General features: G+C 45.8%; 2 protein-coding genes across 4 annotated transcripts; one reads left to right on the top strand and one right to left on the bottom strand.

Moving 5' to 3' along the window:
* Positions 1 to 1,994: 1,994 nt before the first annotated feature.
* Positions 1,995 to 13,288, bottom strand: TADA3 (transcriptional adaptor 3). Of its 3 annotated transcripts, none has more exons than XM_059161654.1 (9): positions 12,727 to 13,287; positions 11,773 to 12,005; positions 10,164 to 10,414; positions 9,941 to 10,046; positions 8,326 to 8,467; positions 8,129 to 8,232; positions 6,809 to 6,918; positions 4,363 to 4,548; positions 1,995 to 2,530 (listed from the first exon to the last, which is right to left on the bottom strand). In XM_059161654.1, exons 2-9 carry the CDS (start codon positions 11,977 to 11,979, stop codon positions 2,338 to 2,340), a joined length of 1,299 nt encoding a protein of 432 aa, XP_059017637.1. In that variant the 5' UTR covers positions 11,980 to 12,005; positions 12,727 to 13,287; the 3' UTR covers positions 1,995 to 2,337. The 3 variants fall into 3 exon arrangements, with proteins under 3 accessions (XP_059017637.1, XP_059017638.1, XP_059017639.1); XM_059161655.1 differs by lacking the exon at positions 12,727 to 13,287 and adding an exon at positions 12,556 to 12,576; XM_059161656.1 differs by lacking the exon at positions 1,995 to 2,530 and adding an exon at positions 2,537 to 2,940 and having other exon boundaries at positions 12,727 to 13,288.
* Positions 13,289 to 13,448: 160 nt separating this feature from the next.
* ARPC4 (actin related protein 2/3 complex subunit 4) lies at positions 13,449 to 24,683 on the top strand. Its single transcript, XM_059161663.1, has 6 exons — positions 13,449 to 13,643; positions 17,400 to 17,518; positions 18,717 to 18,828; positions 20,006 to 20,101; positions 21,045 to 21,215; positions 23,708 to 24,683. Exons 1-6 carry the CDS (start codon positions 13,641 to 13,643, stop codon positions 23,711 to 23,713), a joined length of 507 nt encoding a protein of 168 aa, XP_059017646.1. The 5' UTR covers positions 13,449 to 13,640; the 3' UTR covers positions 23,714 to 24,683.
* The last annotated feature ends 67 nt before the right edge of the window (positions 24,684 to 24,750 follow it).

Here is a 24,750-nt window from a genome sequence, read left to right on the forward strand (position 1 = left end):
GATCTCAACTCTCATCCTACCTCCTCCACAGAACTGTCTCTGCTCCTGGAACTTGCTACCAATGATGCCTACCTTACTTGTGGTCTGGCTTAATAATGAACATGGAAGTGAATGGCTAGTCAAAAGCAAGGGGTCTGCAAACAGAGTGGTGATGTATGGCTGCACAGGTTGTACAGTGCCCAAACGTAGGAGTACCCTTCATATATAGACTGCAAGGGAGTGGGTCCCCGATGAGTTGCATAATGAAGGGGCTCTGTCTGCAAAGGAAATAGACTAAGTTGGAATCTTGGCTCAGCCACTTATCAATTGTTTGACCAAGCAAGGTATGTAATCACCTAAGAGTCAGTTTCCTCATCTGTGAATGGGATGTTATTAGTATCTACCACATGGGGTAGCTGAGATTTGTTAAACTGAGGAGTTTAGAATGGCACCTGGTACAGAGCTAACACTTACTAAGCACTTAATTTCATTAATTCACTAATGAAATTAGGTGTAGGTGTTTTTTCTGAGAAGGTATGAGTTACTGGAGAACTGCAATGACTAGGTTCTGCACCTAGTGGGAGGCAGGGCCTCTGCTGTCTTCTCTCACAACTCCACTCCAGCCTTCTTTTGGCCGAAGTCCACTTTCATCAGTCAGCCTTTTTTTAGTTGACAAATGATGAAACTCCAAAGGGAACCAGATTAAGCCAAAAGCAGCACTTGTGGGCTGATATAACTGGAAGGTCCAGTGGAGGATGAGGCTCCAGCTACATCACGAGGACTTTGCCTCCTTTTCCGTCTCCTGGCTCGGCTCTTCTGAGTTGGCTTTGTTCTGAGGCAGGTTCTTCCACATGGCAAGAGAGTGGGTCAGCAGGTAGTCTAATTATGATTACATTCTCAGGCTTTTGATCCAAAAGAAAAACCCTCCTCTGTCAGCATCACTACAGTAAGCTTATGGAAGGCCTCTGATTGACCCAGCCTAAGTCACATAATACATGTCCACTTTTTGGACCAATTATCATGGCTAAAAAATAGTGTACTGTGACTGGGCAAGCTGGGGTCATGTATCCATCCTAGTATGACAGCCCCACTAAGAGCTACATGGAATGGGGAAGGGGCAGTTCTCTTAACACAAGTGCTGCACATTTAAGAATGTTGGCTGTACTTGTCATCTTTATGGCTCAGTTCACAGGTCACTTCCTCAGGGAACCTTCTCTTCCCTTCTCCCATGTGGACTTCAACCTTCCCACAGTAAATTGCAGATTATTTTCCGACTCCCTGACTAGTGTGGGAACAACTTGAGGTAGGGACAAGAGCACATTTGCTCATCTGTATCGCCTAGGCCTAGTTTCTCGCTCGGGTTGAGGAAGGGCTATTACTGGTGGCCTATCCAGCATCCACTTCCCCTTCCTACTCAGATTTTTGTTGGGTTCCCCCATTTCTCCCCACTGCCTTGGGCTTGGTGGAGCAGACTCTACTCGCACCAGTTAAATGACAGTAGAGGCATCCCTTGCTTCAGTGACTGGTTCAAGAATGGACATGCAGGCCTTAGTGTGGGCCAGGTGAGACATAATGGTATTTGGGAAAGGCATTGTGCTCTTGTGGGTGGGCCAGGAATGCCAGCTGGCTCCTTCCTGCTCTCTCCTGTGCTAGACATCAATTTTGCCTCTGTCCGCTGCTACTGGCTGCACAGCTGGAGGAAAACCTATTTCAGGCAAAAGCTGATACGGTAGCTTTCTGTGTCAGGCCTGACACAGTACAGAGGTAGCTGGACCCTTGATGGTCCTGTTGAGTTGCTGGCTTGGCCAACCCTGGAGGCCACCCTGCCCCAGGACCACCAAGACCCCAATCAACACATTTCCTTGTTATGAATCCACAAGTATCCTCAGGGAGTTCTTCCTGAATAAATGACATGGGTGAATGGCCAAAGGCTGAGAGCCCCCAAGCATACCCTCCTTTGCCACCCACACCAGTTCTTTTCTACCCCACAATAACAGACATTCAAAGATTCTGGATACTTTTTAAAAAACCACAGCAGTCACTTTACTTTCAGGTTTGCACTTTACAAAACCACAAGAGAGAAGTCCTTGAGGGAGAGGGAGTGGGAGTGGGGGATAGTAAAGAGGGGGGAAGCACAGACTAGGCCCCAGGCCAGCCCAACAGAGCTTCCCATATCCTAGCTCTACAGAGCTAGGCCAAAAGAATTCAGGGAAAGGCCACAGTCCTCTAGAGACTGTCACAATTTGACATTTTCAGGCAGTCACAGGCCTATGGTTTGGGTAGCCCAAAGAAGGAAGTGGGCTTCCCACCCCTCCTTCCCCCAGGCCAGAGGAAGGCAGCTTGAGGCAGGAGTGAGGGCTACCCATCCAGCAGCTTTAGGATGCTTTCACGCTCCTTCAGAGTCTTCCAGGCCTGGTCCTTCTCCTTCTTGGTGGGGGTCCGCTTCTTTTGCCGGGCAGCCATGATCTTCCGGAAGGCATCCATGACCTCATTGTCTGCCATGCGGACCCGCTGCCTCAGCTCTTGCCGGCTAACCTCCTCCTTTGCCAGCCTGTGGGGACCAGCCAGCCAGGTGCCCTGGGAAGCCCACCTCCACAGTGGGGCCCCCCTCCCTCTTCCAGACTGAACCTACACACCACCCCAGGCTGGCACTCCTGTGGATGCTTCATACCAAAAAGCAAAGTTATTGAACCACATTTGTATGGTACTATACACTCGGTACAATCTCAAGCTCTTCAAACATGTCAGCAGAATTAAGCCTCATAACAGCGATGTTACCAGTGATGAAATGGAAGTCAAGAAGAGTAAAAAACACCCCAAAATCCCACAAGTAGTGAGTAGGAGACCTGAATTAAGGCAGGTTGGCTCCAATCTTCTTTAAAAGGTGTTCTAGTGTCAGCAGACCTCCTTATTTCCGTATCCAAATTCCAAAGCAACCTAAGGGTCTAGGCAGCCTGAGGTCTACATGAAGAACACAGAGGCAGAACCAACCCCTGTAAATGGAATCCGACCTATAAATTCCACTGTTGGTGGAGCTGGAAGGCGGTTCAGAGATCTGACCTAGTCCAACCTGTTAATTTTCCAGAAGGGAAAGCTGCTGCTTGGGGCAGGAGATACCTTACTTAAGGCCCGGTAGCTGGTCCACAGCAGGACTGAAGGCTGGATTCTGGTCTCCTGACAACCCAAGCTAGTTCATTCACTGTCCACTACCTCTATATCTGCATATCCTTGCTTTTCCCTATCACTCTCTCCCCTCTACCCTACTCACTCAGTGCCTCTTTCATCTTTTATTTTCCTCTTTTTGTTCTTGCATGAAATGGAACTAGAAAGAGGCTGTGCATTTAGCCTTGGGCTCAAGTTGCACCTTGGCTCTTTACTGGCTATATGACCTTCAGGAGAGCACTCACTTCACTGGCCCTTTACTTCCTCATCTAGGAAACAGGGAAAATACCAACTATCCCCTGGGATGTAGTCCAGATTAAACAGCGTAGTGTATACAAAGCCCCTGGTACACTGTAGGCACTCAATGTACCCTCATCCTTAAGCACCCCCTTAGCAGCTTGTCAGCAGTTTCCTCTCCTTTTAATGGCGCACCAATCATCCACCTATAGACCACAAGCCTTTTGCTCTGCCTCTCTTGCTAGCCCCCAGTACAACGTGTAAGAGATAGGCAGAGCTGGCCAAATGAATGAGTACACCCAGCCCTGTTGGGGCTCTGTGAGGGGAAGACACACCTGTCAGTGAGGCTGCTTCCCTACTTTTCCCCGAAGATGGCAACAACATAATCTCCCTCTAGATGTCACATATACTTTTGTCATGACCAACTCAGGGCAAAATGGTTGGGAGCAAATATAAAAGGAAAGATCTTGTGACCAGTTCCTTAAAGAACTGATACTAAAATGCTGGGCAATTTCCAGTGAAGGGCCAGTAATAACCACAGATGTCCAAACTGTTAATAGCTGATAAATCCAGTTAGGTAGTGTATTGGTGTTTATCATACTACTCTTTCAGACACTCTATGTTTATGAAATTTGTTGTAAAAACATATTGGAAAATGAAAGTAAGTATGAACATTTAAAAAAATAAATCACACAACAATGTGAATATAGTTAATACCACTGAACTGTACACTTAAAAATGACTGAAAGAATCAATTTTATATGTTTTTTTGACCGTAATTCCAAATAAGTCAATAAATCAATCATAGGTGCCTGAGCCCTAGAGTCTGTGGTGCCTGGCAATGGTAATTTTTCCAAGGCTCTCCAGGTGATTTAGAGGCCCCACAGGGTTTGGGAACACTGTTATAAAGCCCCCAGAAGGCAACCAGCAGCGGCCTCGGCCTCCTCAGCCACTCCCTGACCCACATCACCTGTCCACACTCACCTCAGCAGGTCATGCTTCTTGGTGCGGTTGTGGGCACTGAGCGCCTTCAGCTCGGCCTGCCGTTTGCGCAGCTCTGCGAGGACCTCATCCTCCGAGTCCTCTGCAGGGCGGTCCTCTGACTCCAGCAGGCCCTGGGCAATCAGCTCCTCCTTGATGCGGCTCTCCAGGGACTTGGTATGTGGCACACTACAGAGTAAGGGAGTCATTTGCTCAAGGCCCAGCTTAGAGGCTAGTGAACACATTCTTTTCTCTTTGGGCATCCCCTATCTATCTAGGTATAAAAATACAAAGAAAATGTTAAAAGCTAAGCTCCTTGACATGGGTCTTGGCAATGACTTTTTGGCTTTGACACCTAAAGCACAAGCAACAAAATAAAGCCTAAACAAGCAGGACAACATCAAAAAATTACTTCTGCATAGCAAAAGAAATTATCAACAAAGTGAAAAGATAACTTATGGAATGGGAAAAGTATCTACAAATGATTTATCTGATGAGAAGTTAATACCCATCATATATAAAGAACTCATATAACTCAAAAGCAATAAACCCACCCAATTAAAAAAAAGGGCAAAGTTCCTGAATAGACATTTCTCCAAAGAAGATATATAAAAGGCCAACAGGAACATGAAAAGATGCTCAACATCCCTAGTTATTACAGAAATGCAAATTAAAGCCACAATGAATTATCACCGCTGGCCTGTTAGAATGGCTATCATCACAAAGATGAGATAACAAATGTTGGCGAGGATCTGGAGAAAAGGGAACCCTCTTGCACTGTTGGTGGGAACATAAGTTAGTGCAGCCACCGTGGAACACAGTGTGGAGGATCCTCAAGGAATTAAAAACAGCTACCATACGATCCAGCTACTCCAATTCTGGGAATATGCACAAAGGAAATGTAAATACTAACTTGAAAACACATCTGTACCCCCATGTTCACAGCAGCATTATTTACAATAGTCAAGATATAGAAGCAACCTTGGTGTCCATCCATGGAGGAAGGAATAAAGAAATTGTGGTATAGGGGTGCCTGGGTGGCTCAGTGGGTTAAGCCTCTGCCTTCGGCTCAGGTCATGATCCCAGGGTCCTGGGATCGAGCCCCACATCGGGCTCTCTGCTCAGCAGGGAGCCTGCTTCCTCCTCTCTCCCTGCCTGCCTCTCTTGCCTACTTGTAATCTCTGTCTGTCAAATAAATAAATAAAATCTTAAAAAAAAATTGTGGTATATATACAATGGATTATTATTCAGCCTTAAAAAACCAAGGAAATCCTACCATTTGTTACAACATGGATGGACTCTGAATGCATTATGCTAAATGACATAAGTCAGAGAGAGAAAAACAAATAACACATAATCTCACTTAAATGTGGAATCTAAAAAACCCACAAATTCATAGAAAAAGAGATCAGACTTTCCATTATCAAGGACGAGGAGGGGGGCGCAGAACTGGAGGAAGGTGATCAAAAGGTAGACTTCCACTTACAAGATAAGTCCCAGGATGTTCTATACAACACAATGACCTTAGCTAACACTACTGTATGATACAAAGTGTAAATCCTAAGAGTTTTCATCACAAGGAGAAATATTTTTCCTTTTTTTTTTATTGAATCTATGTGAGAAGATGGATGTTAGCTGAACCTATTGTGGTAATCATTTCACAACATATGTAAATCAGACCACATACATGTTTTGTACACATACACCTTAAACTCATACAGGAATATATGTCAATTATTGCTCAATATGCTGGGAAATACAGAGACAGACATATCTGGTCTTATTTCAAACACAAGCCAACACATATCCACTGTCAAAAAATATAGAAAAACCTGTAATGCCAACAACTCGGAGAGAACCATGATTATTTTCTGTTACTACTAAAAATACTACTGTTATTTTGCTGTTAGTGACATTACACATACAAAAGCATAAATATTTTATATTACTTATATGCTATACACATTACAGATTTTGTTACATGTTATTTCCAATCTTTTATTACACATTATTTTGTTTTTTCCCCTACATGCACAAATTTAAATATATACTGAGTAAAACCAGGATCATTTGTATCATGCTCAACTGATATTTTCTCCATTTAACACTCTACTGTTTCCATCTTTTTGTGTCAATTAACTAGGTTTCCCTAAGATGATTAATAGTTACAGGTTATTTCATCATGTGGAATTACAACTGTTTAGCCAACCAGTCCTCTTCAGTTGCTCATTTAGACCATTTAAAGTAAGAACAGTGCTATGATGAACAACCTTGTACTTGAGTCTGTGCATGTAGAAATGCTGGGTGAGCATGCATGGTTGAAATTTTCACTGGGCTTCATCAAAATGCCCTCAATCTCTCTTTTAATGAAGACCTCCCATGCTGGGATGGAAAGAAGTCAACAGAGGCAGGGGCCAGATAGTAGGATATGAACAGAGTTGTCACTTACCTGAAGGGCTTGTTCTGGTTGCGGGGAGAGGTGCTTGCCCCATCGGCCCCTGATTCTTTCCCAGACATGTCAGGAATAGGAGAGTCCTCCATAGGGGAAATAATATTTTCCTAGAAAATCACAGGAATGGGATAGAAGGAGTAAGAGCCATAGTATTTCCATTTTCTTGCTCCTTTCTGACCTTCAGTCAGAATCTTCAGTCTTCACAGACCAGAAATACTCTTTTATTATTCCCATCCCTCTGGGAAGCCTTCCCAAACTGATTCCAGAAAACTCTGATCATTTTAGGAATCCTTTTTTGTACTGATACCAAAAGAAGGGAGCACAGAAGAGCAATGATAATCTCAACAATAGTAAAAAGAAGAGCTAAGCGTTTGCATTGTACCGGGCACTGTGCTAAGCATGTTGTGGCAAGGGCAGCTGGCTGTCCAAAAGCCATTCTCACCTTTCTGTAGCTGGCTTTATGGCTGCCCAGCTATTCTATAATTCCCAGCTTCCCTTGTAGTTATATGTGGTCATGTGACAAATTCTCTCCAGTGAAAAGTGATCAGAAGAGATAAGAGCCACAGGCAGTCACAGCCCATAAACCTTCCTTCACACATTTTCCCTTGCTCTTTCTCTGTGGGCTTGGAGTAGCAATCATACCCAGAATGACCCTGTGCAGAGTACATGTTTAGGGTGGCAAAGCCACCACAGCTGGGGGTCCTTGTTTGATGGTGTGAGGCTGAGATCTCCCCTCACTCCCACCTCAGCCAACTCGGAACACGAGTCCCCAGATTATTACATGAGAGAAAAACACTACTGTATTTGAGTCAGGGAGAAAACTAAGACTCAGAGAAGTGAAGAGATGTGCCTAAGGCCAGATAGTAGGCATTAAAAAAAGGGACTCTGTACCTAGGGTTTGTGTCCTGCTTCTATTTATTAGCTATACAACCTCAAGCAAACGGTTCTCTTTTCTGAGCTTCAATTTTCTAGTATGCAACACGGGGCTAACCACTGCCCTTGCCTCCAACAAGAGGATGTGTGGAAAGCCCTTGCACAGAGCTCAGCTCTTAGCTAATACTCAACAAAATTAACTGTGTGTAGTGGCCACTTTGGGGGGAGGTTAGAATCTGGGAGGGGCATGAAAGGCTTTAAGACACTGGCAACACTTTGTTTTGAGATCATAAGGCCAAATATACAAGTGTGCTCAGATGTGAAAATTTATCAATCTATACATCCAAGATCAGTATAACTTTCTAAATGTATGACATATCTCAACACAAAATAAAACATCAGAACAGAAAGTAAGCGTATTTCCTGTTGAGTTAGGGTGCTCACCTCCACCAGGGCCTGTAGGAGGCGCTGCGTCAGAGCACCAAAGGGGCACCCATCTTCTGGCTGCTCATGCTGGGCCTCAGACTTCTTCAGCAGGGCATCCACATCTAAAGTGGGCAGAGAAATGGTAGACAGGTGGGCTGAGAGCTGGGAACTCAAGTCCTGGCCTGTGGTGGGCAAGGAGACAGGGCCTACCTTACCTTTAGTGTCCAGTTCAGTCAGTGGTCCCATGAGACCTTTCTTCTTGTCAGCCACAGCTGCTGCCCGGGCCCCGTCCTTTTGTTCCTCCAGCAGGTCCTCTTGTGCCCATCGCTGGGAGTAGTGCTTCCCCAAGGGTGGGATCTGTGGGGAGATGCCACCCGGCCAAAAGGGGGTAAACACTGGCAAGCCATGCCTGGGGTGAGTGGGGGCTCTCTCTGCACTTGGACACTGCGAATAGGCTCATCATTCACTCCTTCACTTATGGGTCTCCCAAGTACCCACCCCAGGGCTAAGGCCCATGCCGTGCATAGGTAGGAAGAAATAAAGGAGATAAAAATCTCTATGCTCACAGTCTAGTAAGGGAGACAGGTACATAACCAACTAAGACACACATGGGAGCCAGTATGAAACAATTTCCAAGATAGAGGTGCAGAAAGATGTATGTACCTGGACCATCTCAGGTCATAGGTGTGGTCCCTAGAGAGATCTAGGAGCCTTAGTGTCAGGAGAGGAAATTCTCATTTGTATTACCTGAATTTACTACTGCCTATATGGATTAACTCTTCAAATAATTTTTTTTCCCAATAAATTTTTTAAAAAATTCAAAGAACTGAAGTGTTAGAGGTAGGTCTAGGTACTGTGTATATGAAAAAGAAACTTACTGTGGGGAGTGTGCAAAGGCATTCTGGTGGAGATAACAAGGCATCAGTGCTTTGAAGGACAAGTTAGTTTACTAAGGGAAAAAGAGCATGTGCAGAAGCCCAGAGACCAGCAAAGAGTCTGCGTGGGCCTGGGGTGAGGGCAAACTGCTTGGCAGGGCTGGTAAATGCAGCAGTGACAAGGGGGCATGGCTGAGGAAACTGGAGAGGGGCAGTAGGGCTGTGTCACCAAGGACCACGATGCTTGGACTTCATCTTGTGCAGGAGTCAGGGGAGGCCTAGGAACAGAGCTTTGTCACTTCCTAACACAACAGCGACCTAGAGGAGAGTGCTCCCTGACACTATTCTGTATTTTCTACAACTTCTTTAATGGAATCGGTTTTATGTACATCATAACTAAAGTTTTATATATTAAAAAAAAAAAAGGAAAACAGGGCGCCTGGGTGGCTCAGTGGGTTAGGGCCTCTGCCTTTGGCTCAGGTCATGATCTCAGGGTCCTGGGATTGAGTCCTCCATTGGGCCCTCTTCTCAGCAGGGAGCCTGCTTCCTCCTCTCTCTCTGCCTGCCTCTCTGCCTACTTGTGATCTTTCTCTGTGTATCAAATAAATAAATAAAATCTTTAAAAAAAAAAAAAAAAAAAGGAAAACAAAAAGTCTGTCTGGAAGCAAGGAAGTATTAACAGACCATTTGGGTGAAATCCAATGAAGGCCAGAATCAAAGCAGAAGTGATGGAGATGTTGGGACAAAGGACAGTGTCATTGAAGTAGATGCCTTAGGATGTATGTGATCATTTGGATGAGGTAGAGAGGAGACAATGGAAGAAGAGAGCTGAGAATTAAAGCCTGTGTATCTGGATGGGTAGAGTACGGGCAGAGTAGGGGAAGGAAGATGATACATGATTTTCCTCTGAGCCCTCTTGTTCACCACCCTGTCAACCAAGGCCCAGAGTTTCTACCTTATAATGTTCAGCCTCATCTTCTGGGGGTTTCAGTAGTTCCTCTAGTGTGCGCACTTCCTCACTGGTAATATCAGCACAGTAGGGCTCTACGGAAGCCCAGAACCTGCAAAGAGAAGCAGATCCTGAATGGACACCTCCTATGCCACCATCCTCAGCTCCAGGCCCCTCCAGCCTCTACTGCCTAAATCCCAAGGCCCCTCTATACTCTCTGGCCCAGAACCTGTTGGGGGCATCATTCTTGGGGATCCGTGGCACGTCAATTGGGTCATCAGTGAATTCATATTCCTGGATCTTGGGCTGAAGGTTTTTGGATTTGGGCCGGCCAGGCCCAGGGCCTGGCCCATGTCCCGCCTTCCCTTCCAGTTTCTGTTTCTTCGGCTTTCCATGTTTTGGGGGAGCTCCAAGCTCATGGTCTCGACCCAGCTTCAGGAATCGTCGATCACCTTTCTTATCCTGCCAGTCAGTGAGGATCTGAAATTTATAGAGACTATCACTGAGGGGGAGAAGGGAAGTCAGAAGGACAAGTTTTTCTCCTAGTGAAGAATTAGGATCTAGACTTGAGAAGGCTCCAAAGTCTATTTATCCATTCCCTTTTTATTTAGTAAACTCTTACTCATCCTTCAAAACTCAGTTCCTTTTCTGTTCCTACCTCATAGGATTTTATTCATATACTTCTCATCATTCTATTTATTTGTACTGATTCACCTCTGTTCACTCAACCCAGTCACACAGTATTTAGGTCAAACAAATGCTCATGCTCAGTGCATATTAATACTGGAATATGCTGCTGGTAACTTTTTGGTGAATGCAAACAAGCTTCCCAGCAAACCTTCACTTCAAATGTCACCACAACTGGGAAGCCTTTTCCACATCAGTTACCCAGCTTCTTACATGCTAAAATAAAACAATATGCCACAGCCCTGCTCAAAAAGCTTCAGTGCACAGGGACCACAGGTTAACCATTCATCTTCTTAAAATGGTATCTTGGTCCTTTCTGGGTCTCTTACACTTTGTACCTCCATCGCAGGCCTAAATGTGTTGTTTGATCATCCCTGAATGAATAGTATACCTGTCTTTTCAACTAGACTATAAGCTACTGGAGATCATGAAATTCATCTTAACTATCCGTTTGCCAGGATTTGGCATAGCATCTGACACACACTGCTCAGGGGATGTTTACATAGTGAACAGAAATAATCAAGAGTAGTACCTATAATTAATATCTGAAATACTTAGTATTAGATATTGGGCTGAGGCTTTGCAAAAAACAAAACAAAACAAAACAAAAAACCTCTCTTTTATCTCACAAAAGCTCAAAGGTAGCTCCTATTTTTCATCCCAGTTTGCGTATAGGGAACTGACGCTCAGTGACAGGAGGCAACTTTACCAAAGTCACATAGATAGGAAACAGCAGCACTAAGCAAGTACTTAGGCCAGGATTCAAATCCAGGTCTTCTCAATTCAGTTCCCTTATACGTCTAACCATAATACAATATCACCTGGTATTTGTCTGACCTCCCCCTCCCTTTAGTTGGCAAACACCCTGAAGGCCAGAAGTATCCTAATTACCTCTCTCTAACGCCTAGCACAGGACTCAGAACAAAATGGGGGTTGGGGTCAATAAATGCTCAGTAAATTGGAAATCTTGTCATTTATGAGGATCATGCACATTCTTACATATTCTATGTGTTACACGAGCCCAGCTTGGGACTCTCCTTTCCCCGCTAAGCTCCTGTACCCCAAGCCTCAGCAGGTGCGGCTAACTCAATGACCCATCCCATAACTCATCACAGTCCACCCCTGGTGATATCCTCTCTATAGGGTATCACCTGGGTTTCAGCCTCGAGAACCCGCAGACGCCGGCTGGCAGAGGAAAGCAGAGTTTCAAGCTCCAGCTGCAGAGTGTCCAGCTCCTCGATGCCGATGCCATCATCCTCAGAGCGGGCTAGCACGGCCGTGTAGCGTGGACAGACCTTCAGGTGGTCCACAGACTTGAAGTCATGGAACTGCAAGGGGCAGTCCTTCAGTTCACTCATGGCCCAGGATACGGGACCCTGTGGAACTGGAGAGGAGAGAGCCATTGATAGGAGATAAACTGGCACAACAAAAGTCCAAGAGCTCCCTTCATCCAGGAACAGAATCAAGGAGAAAGCCCAGCTTCAGTACCTTGTTGACAAGGTTGATGGCGCTGCCCCACTCACAGAGCACTTACTGTACGTCAAGCTAAGTACAGATATTTTACTGGCTTCTCACTGAATTCCTCACCCAACCCCGTAAGAAGGGACAATGGTGATCTACACTTTACAGACAAGGAAACTCAGACTCTGTAAAGGTGGGTACCTGCCCAAGGTTACTAAGATGCAATCTGAGTCCAGGTAGTTGTGAGTCTGTGCCACTAATTTCTGTGATATGCTATGCCCTACCTTCCTGATGCTTTTCTATTCTACTCCTCCCGAGTTCTGCAAATCCCCTGAGCTCCAAACATCCCATTCTTACAATGTTAATGTTCTCCGTGCTTCCCTGCTTCTCCTTGTCTGACCCCCCTCCCATCTTTGTCCCACCTCTTTGCCCCTGACAGTGGTTAAAAATGTGGGCTGGTAGGCTAGACATACCTGGGTTCAAGTCCAGCCTTTACCATTCTCTATTTATGTAGCTCTGAACATACTAATTAACCTTCCTGAGTCTCGGTTTTTCCATCTACAAAATGGGGACAAAACAAATCTTGAATCTGTTTCCCCATAAGAAGTCTGTATCTGTAAAATGGGGATCACAATAGTACCTACCTCCCTGGGATGTTCTGAGGATTAAGAGAGGATGCTCGTCAAGAGCCCAGTTCAGTGCCTGGCACAGAAGTGCGCCTGTGTAATGGCTGGCCCCTCCCGTGGGTCGCCCCAGTGACTTGCCTTCAGGGTCCTCGTCCTCTAGGGACCCCCTAACGCGGCCCCCACCCCCTCTACCTCCTCACTGCAGCCTCCTGCTGCCTCCTACCGCCCCCAGGCCACGGGAGGGGGCGGGGAGTTCCGGTTAGTGGGAGCAACCGCCCCGGAACTGGCTAGGGGCGGGCTCCCTGCAGAGGACGCGGGGGTGGGAGACGCGAGGGAGAGCCCAATATGGCTTGCGGGGAAGGTTGTACAGGCCGCGAGCGAGCCCACTGCAGGTGGGCGGGGGGGAGGGGTATGCCTCAGGCTTACTCTGGGGAACAGCCCGAGGCTGGGGGCGGGGCTCGACAGCCTAGTTCTCTGCCCGGCGGTTAGTCCCGCTGAGCCCAAGGGGCTGCAAGTAGGAGGGGCCCAAAGAAAGGATAGGGGCGCAGAACCGGAAGGAACGAAGAACTCCTCCGCCTCGCCTTGTCCTAATATGGTGCCCAACCTGAGGCCGGGCTGCACCATTGCCTGATTATGGGGAAAGACTATGACAAAGACAAGAAGGCCAAAGTCACAAGGGAGAGCTGCATGGATAACGGGATAATCTTGAGTATCTATTTGAAACTTAAGGAGCTTAAAAATGTCAAGAAAGTCCTAGCGGGGAAACTTCCAAAGGACCAAGTGTTCCTGGGCTCCCCCTTCTCCGTTCGGATCATAGATGGTACCGTCCGGAAGTTCGGGCGGAGACTGAGGCTGCGCTTCTCGCGAAAAGGCAGGCGTCGCGGGGCTGGCCACTTCCGCACTTCCGCTTTCCGGCCCAGCCAGCGCCCGCGATGGTGAGAGAGCCGGGCCCCGGGCCAGGGACCCCCGCGGTTTTGCCTCAAAGCTGTGGGTCTGGGGGAGATGCGGCTTAGCAGGGGAGAGGCCCGGGGCTGAGGGATACTGCGGGGTGTTGGGACACGAGGGGACTGGAGGAGAGAGGGTGGGGCTGGAGCCGAAGTGAGGAAGGGGCGAGCGGGGGACGCCTTCTTACGAAGCAGGACTTGCAGCTTCAAGGTTTAGCTTTCGGTCCAGGTGGGGAATTGTGAGGGTAGAGGACTTCAGAAGTGGGACCTCCTAGGCTGGTGGAAGCGCCGTGAAGGCACTTAGTAGGCCTCATTGCCCGTAGTAGGACCGCTGAGGCGCATAGTAAGGTCTTCTCACTCAGAGGAGAACTTGAGTGAGAACTTCCCTAAGTACACGGTCTTGTCCTCTCCTGCCCGCTTGACCCCGGTTTCCCAGAGGAAGCTTCTACACTTCCTTATCCCACTCTTCTCTTTACTCCCTGCCTTGCTTCTACCGTACAGAAGGATCGCTTTTATGCTGCCACCACCCAGACCTCTTCCTGGTCAGAATTCAGCCGTGTTAACCGTGAGCTCTGCTACTACTGATCCCTCCCTTCCTGGCAGTACTCCCATTTGATAGATGTGGGTGTTCCTGGGAGTTGAGGCTTGGGCTCACCACCTTCCTCTTTGCATTTTTCCTAGTGGCACCTGTCGAGTCCTGGCTTTGATGACCTTGTGTGTTCTGGTGGCTTTTGAATCTGTCTTCCTAGTTCTTTTTTAAGGTTTGCCTGGAAATCTTAAAGACACCTTCAAATTAGATCTCCGGGTCAAAAATCATTTTCTCTCTTATACTTGCTTTTCTTTTTATGTTACTTGTCCTGGCTTTGTGTCTTCTTACCTCAGGTAGAAGCCTGGATTTTCTTTCTTCTAATTGAGGCTATATCACCTGTATTTTTTAAAAGTCAACTTTATTGAGGTATTACATGAGAATGCATTTTATTTGTGAAAAGGCAGGTGTCAGGGGCTTGTCACCTAAAAATCACCGTTTTTAAGTTTATCATCTGTGGATTTTGACAAACACAATAATGTAATCACTACTACAACCAAAATAACAGAATGTTTCCTCAAAAAGTGCCCTCAAATCCTTCTGTTATCAGTCCTGTCTTCTCCCCATTCCAGGCAACCAGATTTTTTTTTTCTCCTATAGTTTTGCCTTTTCAGTGTTGTCATACAAACAGAATTCTTCAGGATGTAGGCCTTTGGATGTGGCTTTTTAAAAACTTAACTTTAGGGGCGCCTGGGTGGCCCAGTGTGTTAAAGCCTCTGCCTTTGGCTCAGGTCATGATCTCAGGGTCCTGGGATTGAGCCCCATGTTGGGCTCTCTGCTCAGCAGGGAGCCTGTTTCCCTTCCTCTCTCTCTGCCTGCCTCTCTGCCTACTTGTGATCTTTGCCTGTCAAATGAATAAGTGAAATCTTAAAAAAAAAAAACGACTTAACTTTATTTACTTACTTGTTTTTGTATTTTCTACATTCATCTTGGGGCTTGAACCCGCGACTCTGAGATCAAGAGTCACAGACTCTTCAGACTGGACTAGCCAGTCGTCCCAATGTGGCTTTTTAACCATAATGCATTTGAGATTAATCTATGTTGCATGTATCACTAGTTACTCCTTTTTTTTTTTTTTTTTTTTTTAAGATTTTATTTATTTATTTGAAAGAGAGACAGTGAAAGAGAACATGAGTGAGGAGAAGGTCAGAGGGAGAAGCAGACTTCCCATGGAGCTGGGAGCCTGATGTGGGACTCGATCCCGGGACTCCAGGATCATGACCTGAGCCGAAGGCAGTCGTCCAACCAACTGAGCCACCCAGGCGCCCTAGTTACTCCTTTTTATTGTTGAGTAGTATTTCATCGTCTGGGTGAACCACAGTTTGTTGGGAGGTGTTTTTTGATTCCATATTCTCTACATTTTATATGACAGTCTGACTGTTGTGATACCCTCCCTCTGCTTGTTCTCTCCACTGCCCCAGGCTCAGTGTTCTTGAATAACCCTATCTGCCTTTTGTCTCACTTCCTTGTCCAGTCCATTCTCTGCAGAGCCACCACGCAACTTGTGAAGTCATACAACTTCCTCCTCAGAAAATCCCAGCAGTTCCTTACTACCTTAAAAGAAAAGCTAAAGTTAACAGCCTGGAATTTGAGATTACCTGTGAATCTTTAGACTACCATTGCAGCATTATCTACTGAATCTAAAATGCTTTCTGTATACAGCAACCCTGTACTCATCATTACTTCTGGAACTCTTAAATGCCTTTTTGCATTGTTCTTTTTTTTTTTTTTAAAGATTTTATTTATTTGACAGCGATCACAAGTGGGCAGAGAGGCAGGCAGAGAGAGAGGGAGAAGCAGGGTCCCTTCTGAGCAGAGAGCTGGATGCGGGGCTCATCCCAGGACCTTGAGATCATGACCTGAACTGAAGGCAGAGGCTTAAGCCACTGAGCCACCCAGGCGCCCCTTTTTGGTTTTGTTCTAATCTTGGTTGTGGTATTATACATAATGTTGTATAGAAAAAGAGTATGACATTTCATATGTTAAGTACCGAGTGAGGAGCAGGGTATATAGATTTGAATAAAGAGACATGGTCTATTGACCATGAAGCTTACAGTCTAGCGAAGAAGAAATCACTTTACTAAAGAAATATGAAGGTTGTGTTATTGTAACTTATAATAAATACTATGAAGGGGGAAGTCAAGAATGGTCTCTCTGAGGAAGGAAGGGGCCTTCCCTGAATAAGTCAGGGTCTGAGGGATGACTTGGGTCAAGCGAGGGAAGAAAAGCCTGTAGATCGATGGATCAGCATGTGTAAAGCCCTGAGGTAAGAAAGACTTAGTTAATACAACTGAAGATAAGCCAGTGTAGGTAGAAGCTGATCCCTCTAATGGGAATGTCCTTAGTTTACTTTTTATGAATTATAAAATCTGTTTTCATCTTTACTTCCAAACTAGTTTCTTTTGGAAATGTAACTTGTGAATCAAATTCTATCCCTTTTCATTCTTCCTTAGAATATCATAGTTGTTTTTTGTCTTCTGTAACCAGTTGAGCTATTTAAAGGTAGAGATTGTCTTTAGAATCTTAACATTTAGATCATCGTCTAACACATTATTGTTACCCATTGTTGGCTCAAAAGACAGATTTGAGAATAGTCATTGTCACCTGTATGCCTTTAGACCAGAATTTTTCAACATCAGCACTATTTGGGGCTTGCTTTCTTTTTTCTTTTTTTATCTATTTATTTAGAGAGAGAACACACGCAGATAGAGGGAGGGGCAGAGGAAGGGGGAGAGAATCAGACTCAGCGCTGAGCATGCAGCACTTTGCGGGGCTAGATCTCACAACTCTTGAGATCATGACCCAATTCAAAATCAAGAAGCCTGACTGAGCCACCCACATGCCCCTGAATAATTCATTTTTGTGAGTTGTAGGATGTTTAGCAGTATGCCAGTAGCCCTCCTACCCCACTCCAAGTCCTGTCAATGAAAAATGTCCCTACATTGCTGAATGTCTCCTGGCAGGAAGAATGGTCTTCTGTTGAGATCTACTGCTCTAGACTTAGAATGAGAAAGGCACCTTGAAGGCCTAGACTGTTTTGTTCATTGTGGTATGTGAGAGCCAGATATTCTCAGTACCGCCTGGCTCCCATGTAGTTGGAGTAGAGGGCTAATGGGTTTGCTAAGACAGATTCTGATTTTCCCTTGTGTTTTTTCCTATAGACTGCCACTCTCCGTCCCTACCTGAGTGCCGTGCGGGCCACACTGCAGGCTGCCCTCTGCCTGGAGAATTTCTCCTCCCAGGTTGTAGAACGACACAACAAGCCGGAAGTAGAAGTCAGGTAGGGAAGAGAAAGATCAGGGTGGGTGATGGGTTCAGCCCCAAAGATGGCAGTTGTCTGGAGGCTGTCATGAATTTCCGTCCTGGAGTTGTCAAGACAACTGTAGTTCACATACTTTGTCTTACTGCTCGATGAGCAATGGTTCCCAATTTGCAGTTCCAAAAATAGGGTCAGTGGGTTGGCAGGACAAAACCCAGGGGAGAAGCTAAACTCTGGAGCCAAGATTGCTTGACACCAGGTGTGACGTCTCAGAGTAGGGCTGTTCAGTAAGTATCTCCTGTGTCATTGTTGAACCCAGTTTAAGGAGAGAGTGGAGAATTTTGTTAGAAGCCATCTCTGCCCTCTTGTAATTTAAAGATCAAAGAATGTTCTTTTCCCCACCAACTCGTACTCTCATTCCTTACTCCAAATTTTCCATGCTTTGGGTTATTTTCTCTTATCTAGTTTATGTTTTGTTAAATTTTTCTGTTCTCTAAAGTTTAATTTGAGACACCTATAACTGAGATAAACTGTTACCACACCGTGTTGGAATGATTTGAATTTAAAAATACTGACAAAATGTTAGCATGTTTCGTGTTGCTGTACTTAACATAACATGATTTCTGCTGGGCATTTTAATTACCATTACAAATACCTAGAGATTCAGAGGCATCAAAATGGGAGCTGACCTGAGAAGAGTCTTAATGCTGAATAAGTGAATCATTCTGGATTGATAATTAAAGGAGGCCAAACTGTTTGATTTTAGCTTGTCCTTATTCTTATGGCAGCCTCTCTCTTCTCATTCCCTAAATGGTATATGGGTTTGCCCGTAGTTATTAAAATAAGAGCTCTCGTTTGTAAAGCTCCTGCCATGTGCCAGGCACTCTATTAGACAATTGACCCTTTTTGATCTCTCTCAATCCTTGCCAGTGAAATAGGAATCAGTCATTTTACAGATGAGGAAATTGAGATTCCGACAGGGTAACTTGTCCAAGGAAAGTAACAGAGGAGGCTGGATTTCAAAACCTTATCGCCCTGACTCCAGAGCTTGCTCCTTCTGTTGGAGAACACACTTGCTGGCCCCCATCTTGGAGCGCCCCTACTTGTGAGTCTCCTGTTCCTTGGACTCTGGTCTCAGAGATTCCAGGGCCGCTGTGGGGTCTCCCTGAGCATTCTGTTCCTCTATAGTACAGAGGCCTCTGTGACATTGTGTTTTCAGGAGTAGCAAAGAGCTCCTGTTACAACCTGTGACCATCAGCAGGAATGAGAAGGAAAAGGTTCTGATTGAGGGCTCCATCAACTCTGTCCGGGTCAGCATTGCTGTGAAACAGGTGAGCTCACCACTGAGCCCCTGCCTCCTCAGGAGGCCAGGGATCCCCATCCAAGAGACGTCGTGCCAGATTCGAGGTGCAAGGAAACCCAGGTGTACCCAAGGAATGATTTGCCAGGTCAGCAAAGTAGAGAGAGCAACCCTGTTTTGTAAGCCTTGCTCTAGGTTAGAAGTTAGGAAAAGTAGCAGCCAAGGCCATGACCATTTTGGTGTCAGGTCAAAGAATCATTTATAAGGAAGGGGGAATAAGGCCAGTTCATAGAAATAAATAGTACCAATACCAATTTGACAACCATAAACCTTGAAAAAGAGATTTAGGGTAAAAAAAATGTAATTTCTTATGTTTTCTTAGGTGACATTCATATTCCCATCACTCTTATAATTTTTGCCATATTTATGTACCACCTAGGTAGTTATTTGTTTAATGGATTTCCTTAACTTATTTTCTTTTACTTAAATTTGTTTGAAACAGAAACCTTATGCCGTAGTGGAAAACAGTATCACTTGTGAGATAGGGGGAACTCTAAAGAAGTGAAAGAAAGCAGATAGGGGGAACTCTAAAGCAGTGAAAGAAAACAAAACTGTTATTTAGTGTAGGCCCTGTTGCTTACAGAAAGCTCTGTCCTTGGTCCCTGCTCTGTTAAAAAGGGAGATTAACAAGTGTTAGAAGGTGTTAAGGGCATATATACCAGCACCTGGCTGCAAAATTCTTTCATTAGAAATAATGAGAATTCAGCATGGTTGAAGTTTGGGGATTATTTAATGTTCATTGTTACTAAAGCAGAGACCACCTAGGTTTATCTCTGATAATTCCAGATGGTATATATATCATAGACTTTGAGAAATACAGCACTAGTGAAATGGGAAAGGAAGAGACAGCTTTGAATGTAGATACAGGCTCTGGAAGGAGCAGATAAAAGATGTTCGTTTGCCAGAATTATCTTTGGAATGGGTGAAAATGAGATCATAATAATGTCTTACTGAGTTGAAGAGGCTCTAATATAGTAGACATTCAGTAGGCAACCAGATGCCCCATGATTCAGGCAGTGCGCCTGATGTGAAACCCCACTACCTACAGTGAGTCTGGGGGAAACTGAGGTCAGAAGACCAGGGTACAGGTTTCTGTTGGCCTGTGATGTCCGATTTAGGGAGCCCTGTTTATCTTTCACTCTTACTAGGCTGATGAAATTGAGAAGATTTTATGCCACAAGTTCATGCGCTTCATGATGATGCGAGCAGAGAACTTTTTTATTCTTCGAAGGAAACCAGTGGAGGTGAGACTGTGTGATCCACATGTTCATAATATTCAAGATTCTTCCACCAATTCTACTGTCACTGGTCTGGGATTGTTTGAAGAACAGGATTGCTGCTCCTCCAGCCATAGGACCCCCACTGCCTGAGTTGAGAGTTGGCTTTCATTTCAGCTGGAGTGAGAATAAGGGGGATCAGAAACTTGGGAAAAGTTGGGTCTCCCTCAGCTATGGAAAAGGCAAAAAATATGAGATGTGTTGCTCATCTTCCTAGAGCCTACAGTCTAATGGCACAAAGGATATAATGAATCAGAAATCCTTTCTAAGCTGTGTCACCAACTAAATCATTGTCTCTCAGGGCCATAGTTGACATTGGCTCGATGGTTGTCTGATTTTGTACTCGAGTCCTCTCCATAGACTCCCTGCCAAATCAACTTAAAATAATCCCAGTGACTAAGCAAGTACTGTGCAGAGCAGCGTGCACCATCAGATGTGTTGGCCAAGCTCATCCTCATTCTGAGCTAAAATCATTTTTCCTGGTCCTAGATCTAGCCTCCGGGGCCACCCAGAACACATAAGATTACTCTTCAACACATGCACAGCTCAGTCCCATCCTTCTCCCGAAGCATCTCTTCTCTCTGTTTCATTAGATTCTTCTGTGAACAAGATTTCAAGTTCCTTTACTCTCCCCATGACTCATCCTAAATGCAGCTGTGTATCACAGGTAGTTTTCCAGAGATGCCTGTCAGACACAAAATTCTCACCTGGGTCAGTTACTTGGACCCAGCGTAGACACCCTACCAGAGCAGGCAAGTGCTGCCTGAAGGTCATGAGACTTGGGAGAAGATCATGGCCAGTAGGAAGCATGTAGCTGAGTGACCATAGAGGACATGGCCTACTGAGTGCCCTGGATGCTAATTCTCTCCTGTTTCTTCTTTTTCTCTTTTCTGCTGTCTTCCCTCCCCAGGGATATGACATCAGTTTTCTGATCACCAACTTCCACACAGAACAGATGTATAAACACAAGTTGGTGGACTTTGTGATCCACTTCATGGAGGAGATTGACAAGGAGATCAGTGAAATGAAGCTGTCGGTTAACGCTCGTGCGCGCATCGTGGCTGAGGAGTTCCTCAAGAATGTAAGTGGCGGCCTTCTTGGTGTCCCTCCAGAGGTAGGATGAGCTGTGGGTTCAGAACTTAGCATCTGGTGGCAAAGTGGTGCCAGCAGTGTGAATATTTCCTGAGGCCTATAGGACCTGCTGGTGGGTGGCATGTCAGCCACTTGGGGCTGGGGGACCCATGGGTGATCTTTGGGACCTACAGTGCATTTTCTGTAACTCAAGGACCTCCCTTAGTCTCTCATGGGGACTTAGATACTGCTTTCTACATCTCAAAATGTACTTAGTCCTTCCCTATATCTAGCTCAGACCTCAGGTGAGGCAAGTTAAATGTACACGGGAATATTCCAAGAATGTAGGACAGTTAATCAATGTAATTCTACTTCTCAAACAGATTTGAATGTTTTCAGTGTCCCTTTCTCAGGCTTATAGTCATGGTGTTTTCGACCTGTTTCTCATTACTTTAATGGCTTCAGTCCCTCCAGATCCCTCTTCAGTTGTTTGTGTTCCCAACTGAAGGGACTGTAGCCCTCTGAAGAGGAGAAATTATTTACACTGATGAGCTGATGACACAGTTGTTCTTATTTAGATATTCAGGACATGGCCTTCTTTTTTTCTCCTCTTCTTCCAAACAGTTTTTGGTTTGTTGACATGTTCTGCTTTGCATTAACTATAATCCCTAGATGGTAGATTTAGTGTTTACTCCTACCAGTGCATACAGATCCAGTCCAGAAGGAGCTCAGATTCCTAAAAATAGAAATTACCCCTTTTTCCCCTGGGCTTTAATTATACTGAGCACAGTCAGTGTACAAAAGTCAGTGTACAGTGTACTGTGCACGCAGGGTAGCATACTTGTTCAGATCACACAGGCTGTGGGGTCATACTGCCTGTGTGTGCATCCAGCTTTGCTGCCCACTTGGGCATGTTATTGAATCATTGAATCTCTTGATACGAAGCCTCGGTTTCCTCAGCTGTGAAATGAGACTATTCATTAATATGTACTTTCTAGTATGATTGAGCATTAAATGAGGAGAGGTATACAAAGCAAATCATTTGGTACATAGTAAGTTTTCCAGGTATTGTAGCACCAAAGTTTTATGGCCAAGGCACTACAAGGCCTAACATTTAACTGCAAAGGAAAACTGTTTTTTTTTAAACAATTTTTATGTATTTATTTGACAGAGAGAGAGAGATCACAAGTAGGCAGAGAGAGAGAGGGGGGAAGCAGGCTCCCTGCTGAGCAGGGAGTCCAATGCGGGGCTTGGTCCCAGGACCCTGAGATCATGACCTGAGCTGAAGGCAGAGGCTTAACCCACTGAGCCACCCAGGCACCCCTGCAAAGGAAAATAGTTCTTGTCCTAATTTAATATTTGGCTCATTAACCATTTAATTATAGTAATTGCATTTCTTTCTTTTTCTTAATTTAAATTCAGTTAGCTAACATATAGTATACTGTTAGTTTCAGATGCTAACTATATTTCTATAATTACACAGCTAAGAACATTTATCTATCTCATTCAATCCCTGAAACAATCTTTGAGTCATGGGTTATCCCTCTTTTATGAGTGAGTGAACTGGGCTCCGAAAGTCAAGTCACCTGCCTAAGGGCCCTCAGCCTGCAAGAGGAGGAACTGGGACTTAGAGCTTGGTTTTCAGATTCAAAGATCAAGATGGCATCATAGCGTTTGGCAGGGGTCACATACTCGGGTGCATGAGGGGCGTAGGCAGGTAATGCATGGGAGTGAAGTGGGCCATGGGGATATGGTAAGCACATGGCTCTTCTGAAGAGGGTGACTACTACTACAGAGCTCCTGCCCATGACGGTTTCATTGTTCAGCTTTTCAAAAGAAGCCCCAAATCTGGATTTGTATGCGACATCTCTGATATTTTCAAGGTTGGCAATGAATTCATATTTTTTTAAAGACTTAGTGGACCCGACAGTGTTCGTTATTGGGCTGGGTCCTGTCTGTGGGCCACTGGGCCACAGTTGCTGATCTGTAAGATGTGTGCAGCTCCTCTGGGCACCATGGGGGATACTTGAGGGCAGAAGATATTTCCAAGGGCATATTATGGCTGGAGAACCACCCAGAGCTTGACAGAAAGTACCAGATCATGGGTCCTGCTGCTCTTGGCCCCCTAATCCCCATGCCCTTGCACGCAAGCTCCCATCTCAGTTCAAGCAAGGCACTGATAGCTGTATAGCAGTCACCATGACATGGTTAAAGGGAGCTTTGGAAGAGCCTGCTTCACCCTTAATTTTTCTGTCTTGGCTAGTGCTAGGTTTAACAATAGTTAAACTAGTTAGTAACACTAGTTAAACTAGTTAGCCCTGAAGGTCACTGCTGAATGCAGGCTGAATTAGAAAGAGGGTGCCTACAAGGTGTGCTGGGACCCAACCTATCCCTCAGAAATCTGAGCACAGTAGCAGCTCTCAGATCAGCCTGCCTCCCCGGAGCAGGCCTACCAGGATACACTAATAACTGCCATTCACTGCCTCTTGGTTCTTTTGACAGTTTTAACCATCTGGCTGGATCTCAAGGCCTTCCCCCTCAGACTCCCCTGTGTCTCTGCGAAGGCATCCTGGAGTTACTCCCCAGAGCAGCAGCGGCGGCGGCAGCAACAGCGGCGGCAGAGTGGGGGAGCTGGGTTGGGGTGGGTATTAGATGCGGGAGGTGGGTGGTATGCTTGCTAGCTGGGCAACAAAGCAGCAGTGGACCTGCCCCAAGGCACATGCTGCCCCAAGGCCACATGTGCCTGGTCAGGCTGGCTTCTGATGTTCAGTCCCCTGGGCTGGGACAGATTTTTTTTTAACGTCTTGAAACTTAAATTCTGTGCTTGTAGGAGACTGTAACCTTTTTGTCTTTTTTTTTTTTTTTTTTTTTACACGAAACAACCTCCACCTCCAGTGGCTGTGACTGGTCCCAGTGATTGTACCATATTGGTCGCTGTGGGTCTGGGCGGGCCTGGAGCCAGAAGGCGACTATTGTGTGTGTGTCTCCCCCCCCCCCCCCACCTCCAGGAAGTCCCAGGTTGGGAGAGAGGGAGGGAAGGAAGAAGGTTTCAGACTCCAGTTCCTTTCCTTTGTCCTCTTACTCCTGAGCCTCCTTGGGCCCAGTGGAAGTTGTTGGGACTCTCTGCCAGCTTCCTGAGCTCTGCCTGAAGATAAGCCACCCAGCACTGGTTGGAAACAAGGGCTTAATTGGTGGCCACCGGCCATGCCTTGAAGCTGGGCACTGAAAGCCAGGTGCCTCTGGCCACAAGGGCCTCTTTGTGCCCTCCCAGCTGAGAGGGGCCACTGATTTGCCTTGTCTATCAGTGCAGTGCCTGTGCTAGAGTTGGAGGGGTGAGTCTTCCAGAGCTTCCTGAGCTGGGTCTCTTCTGCCTGCTCTGGCTCCTCTGCTCCCACGCTCGCTGTACCTTTTCTTATTCTGGTGGATCCCGCCTCCTCTCCTGATTAAAGTCTCTCCTTGCCCCTTTGGGGCTGCATGAGGTCTGTGCACTGTGTATATGAAAGGTGGGGGTGCAGTGGGGCTTTTTCTTCCCAAGACAATGTAGT

Source organism: Mustela lutreola, chromosome 2, assembly GCF_030435805.1.
Source record: "Mustela lutreola isolate mMusLut2 chromosome 2, mMusLut2.pri, whole genome shotgun sequence".
NCBI lineage: Eukaryota > Metazoa > Chordata > Mammalia > Carnivora > Mustelidae > Mustela > Mustela lutreola.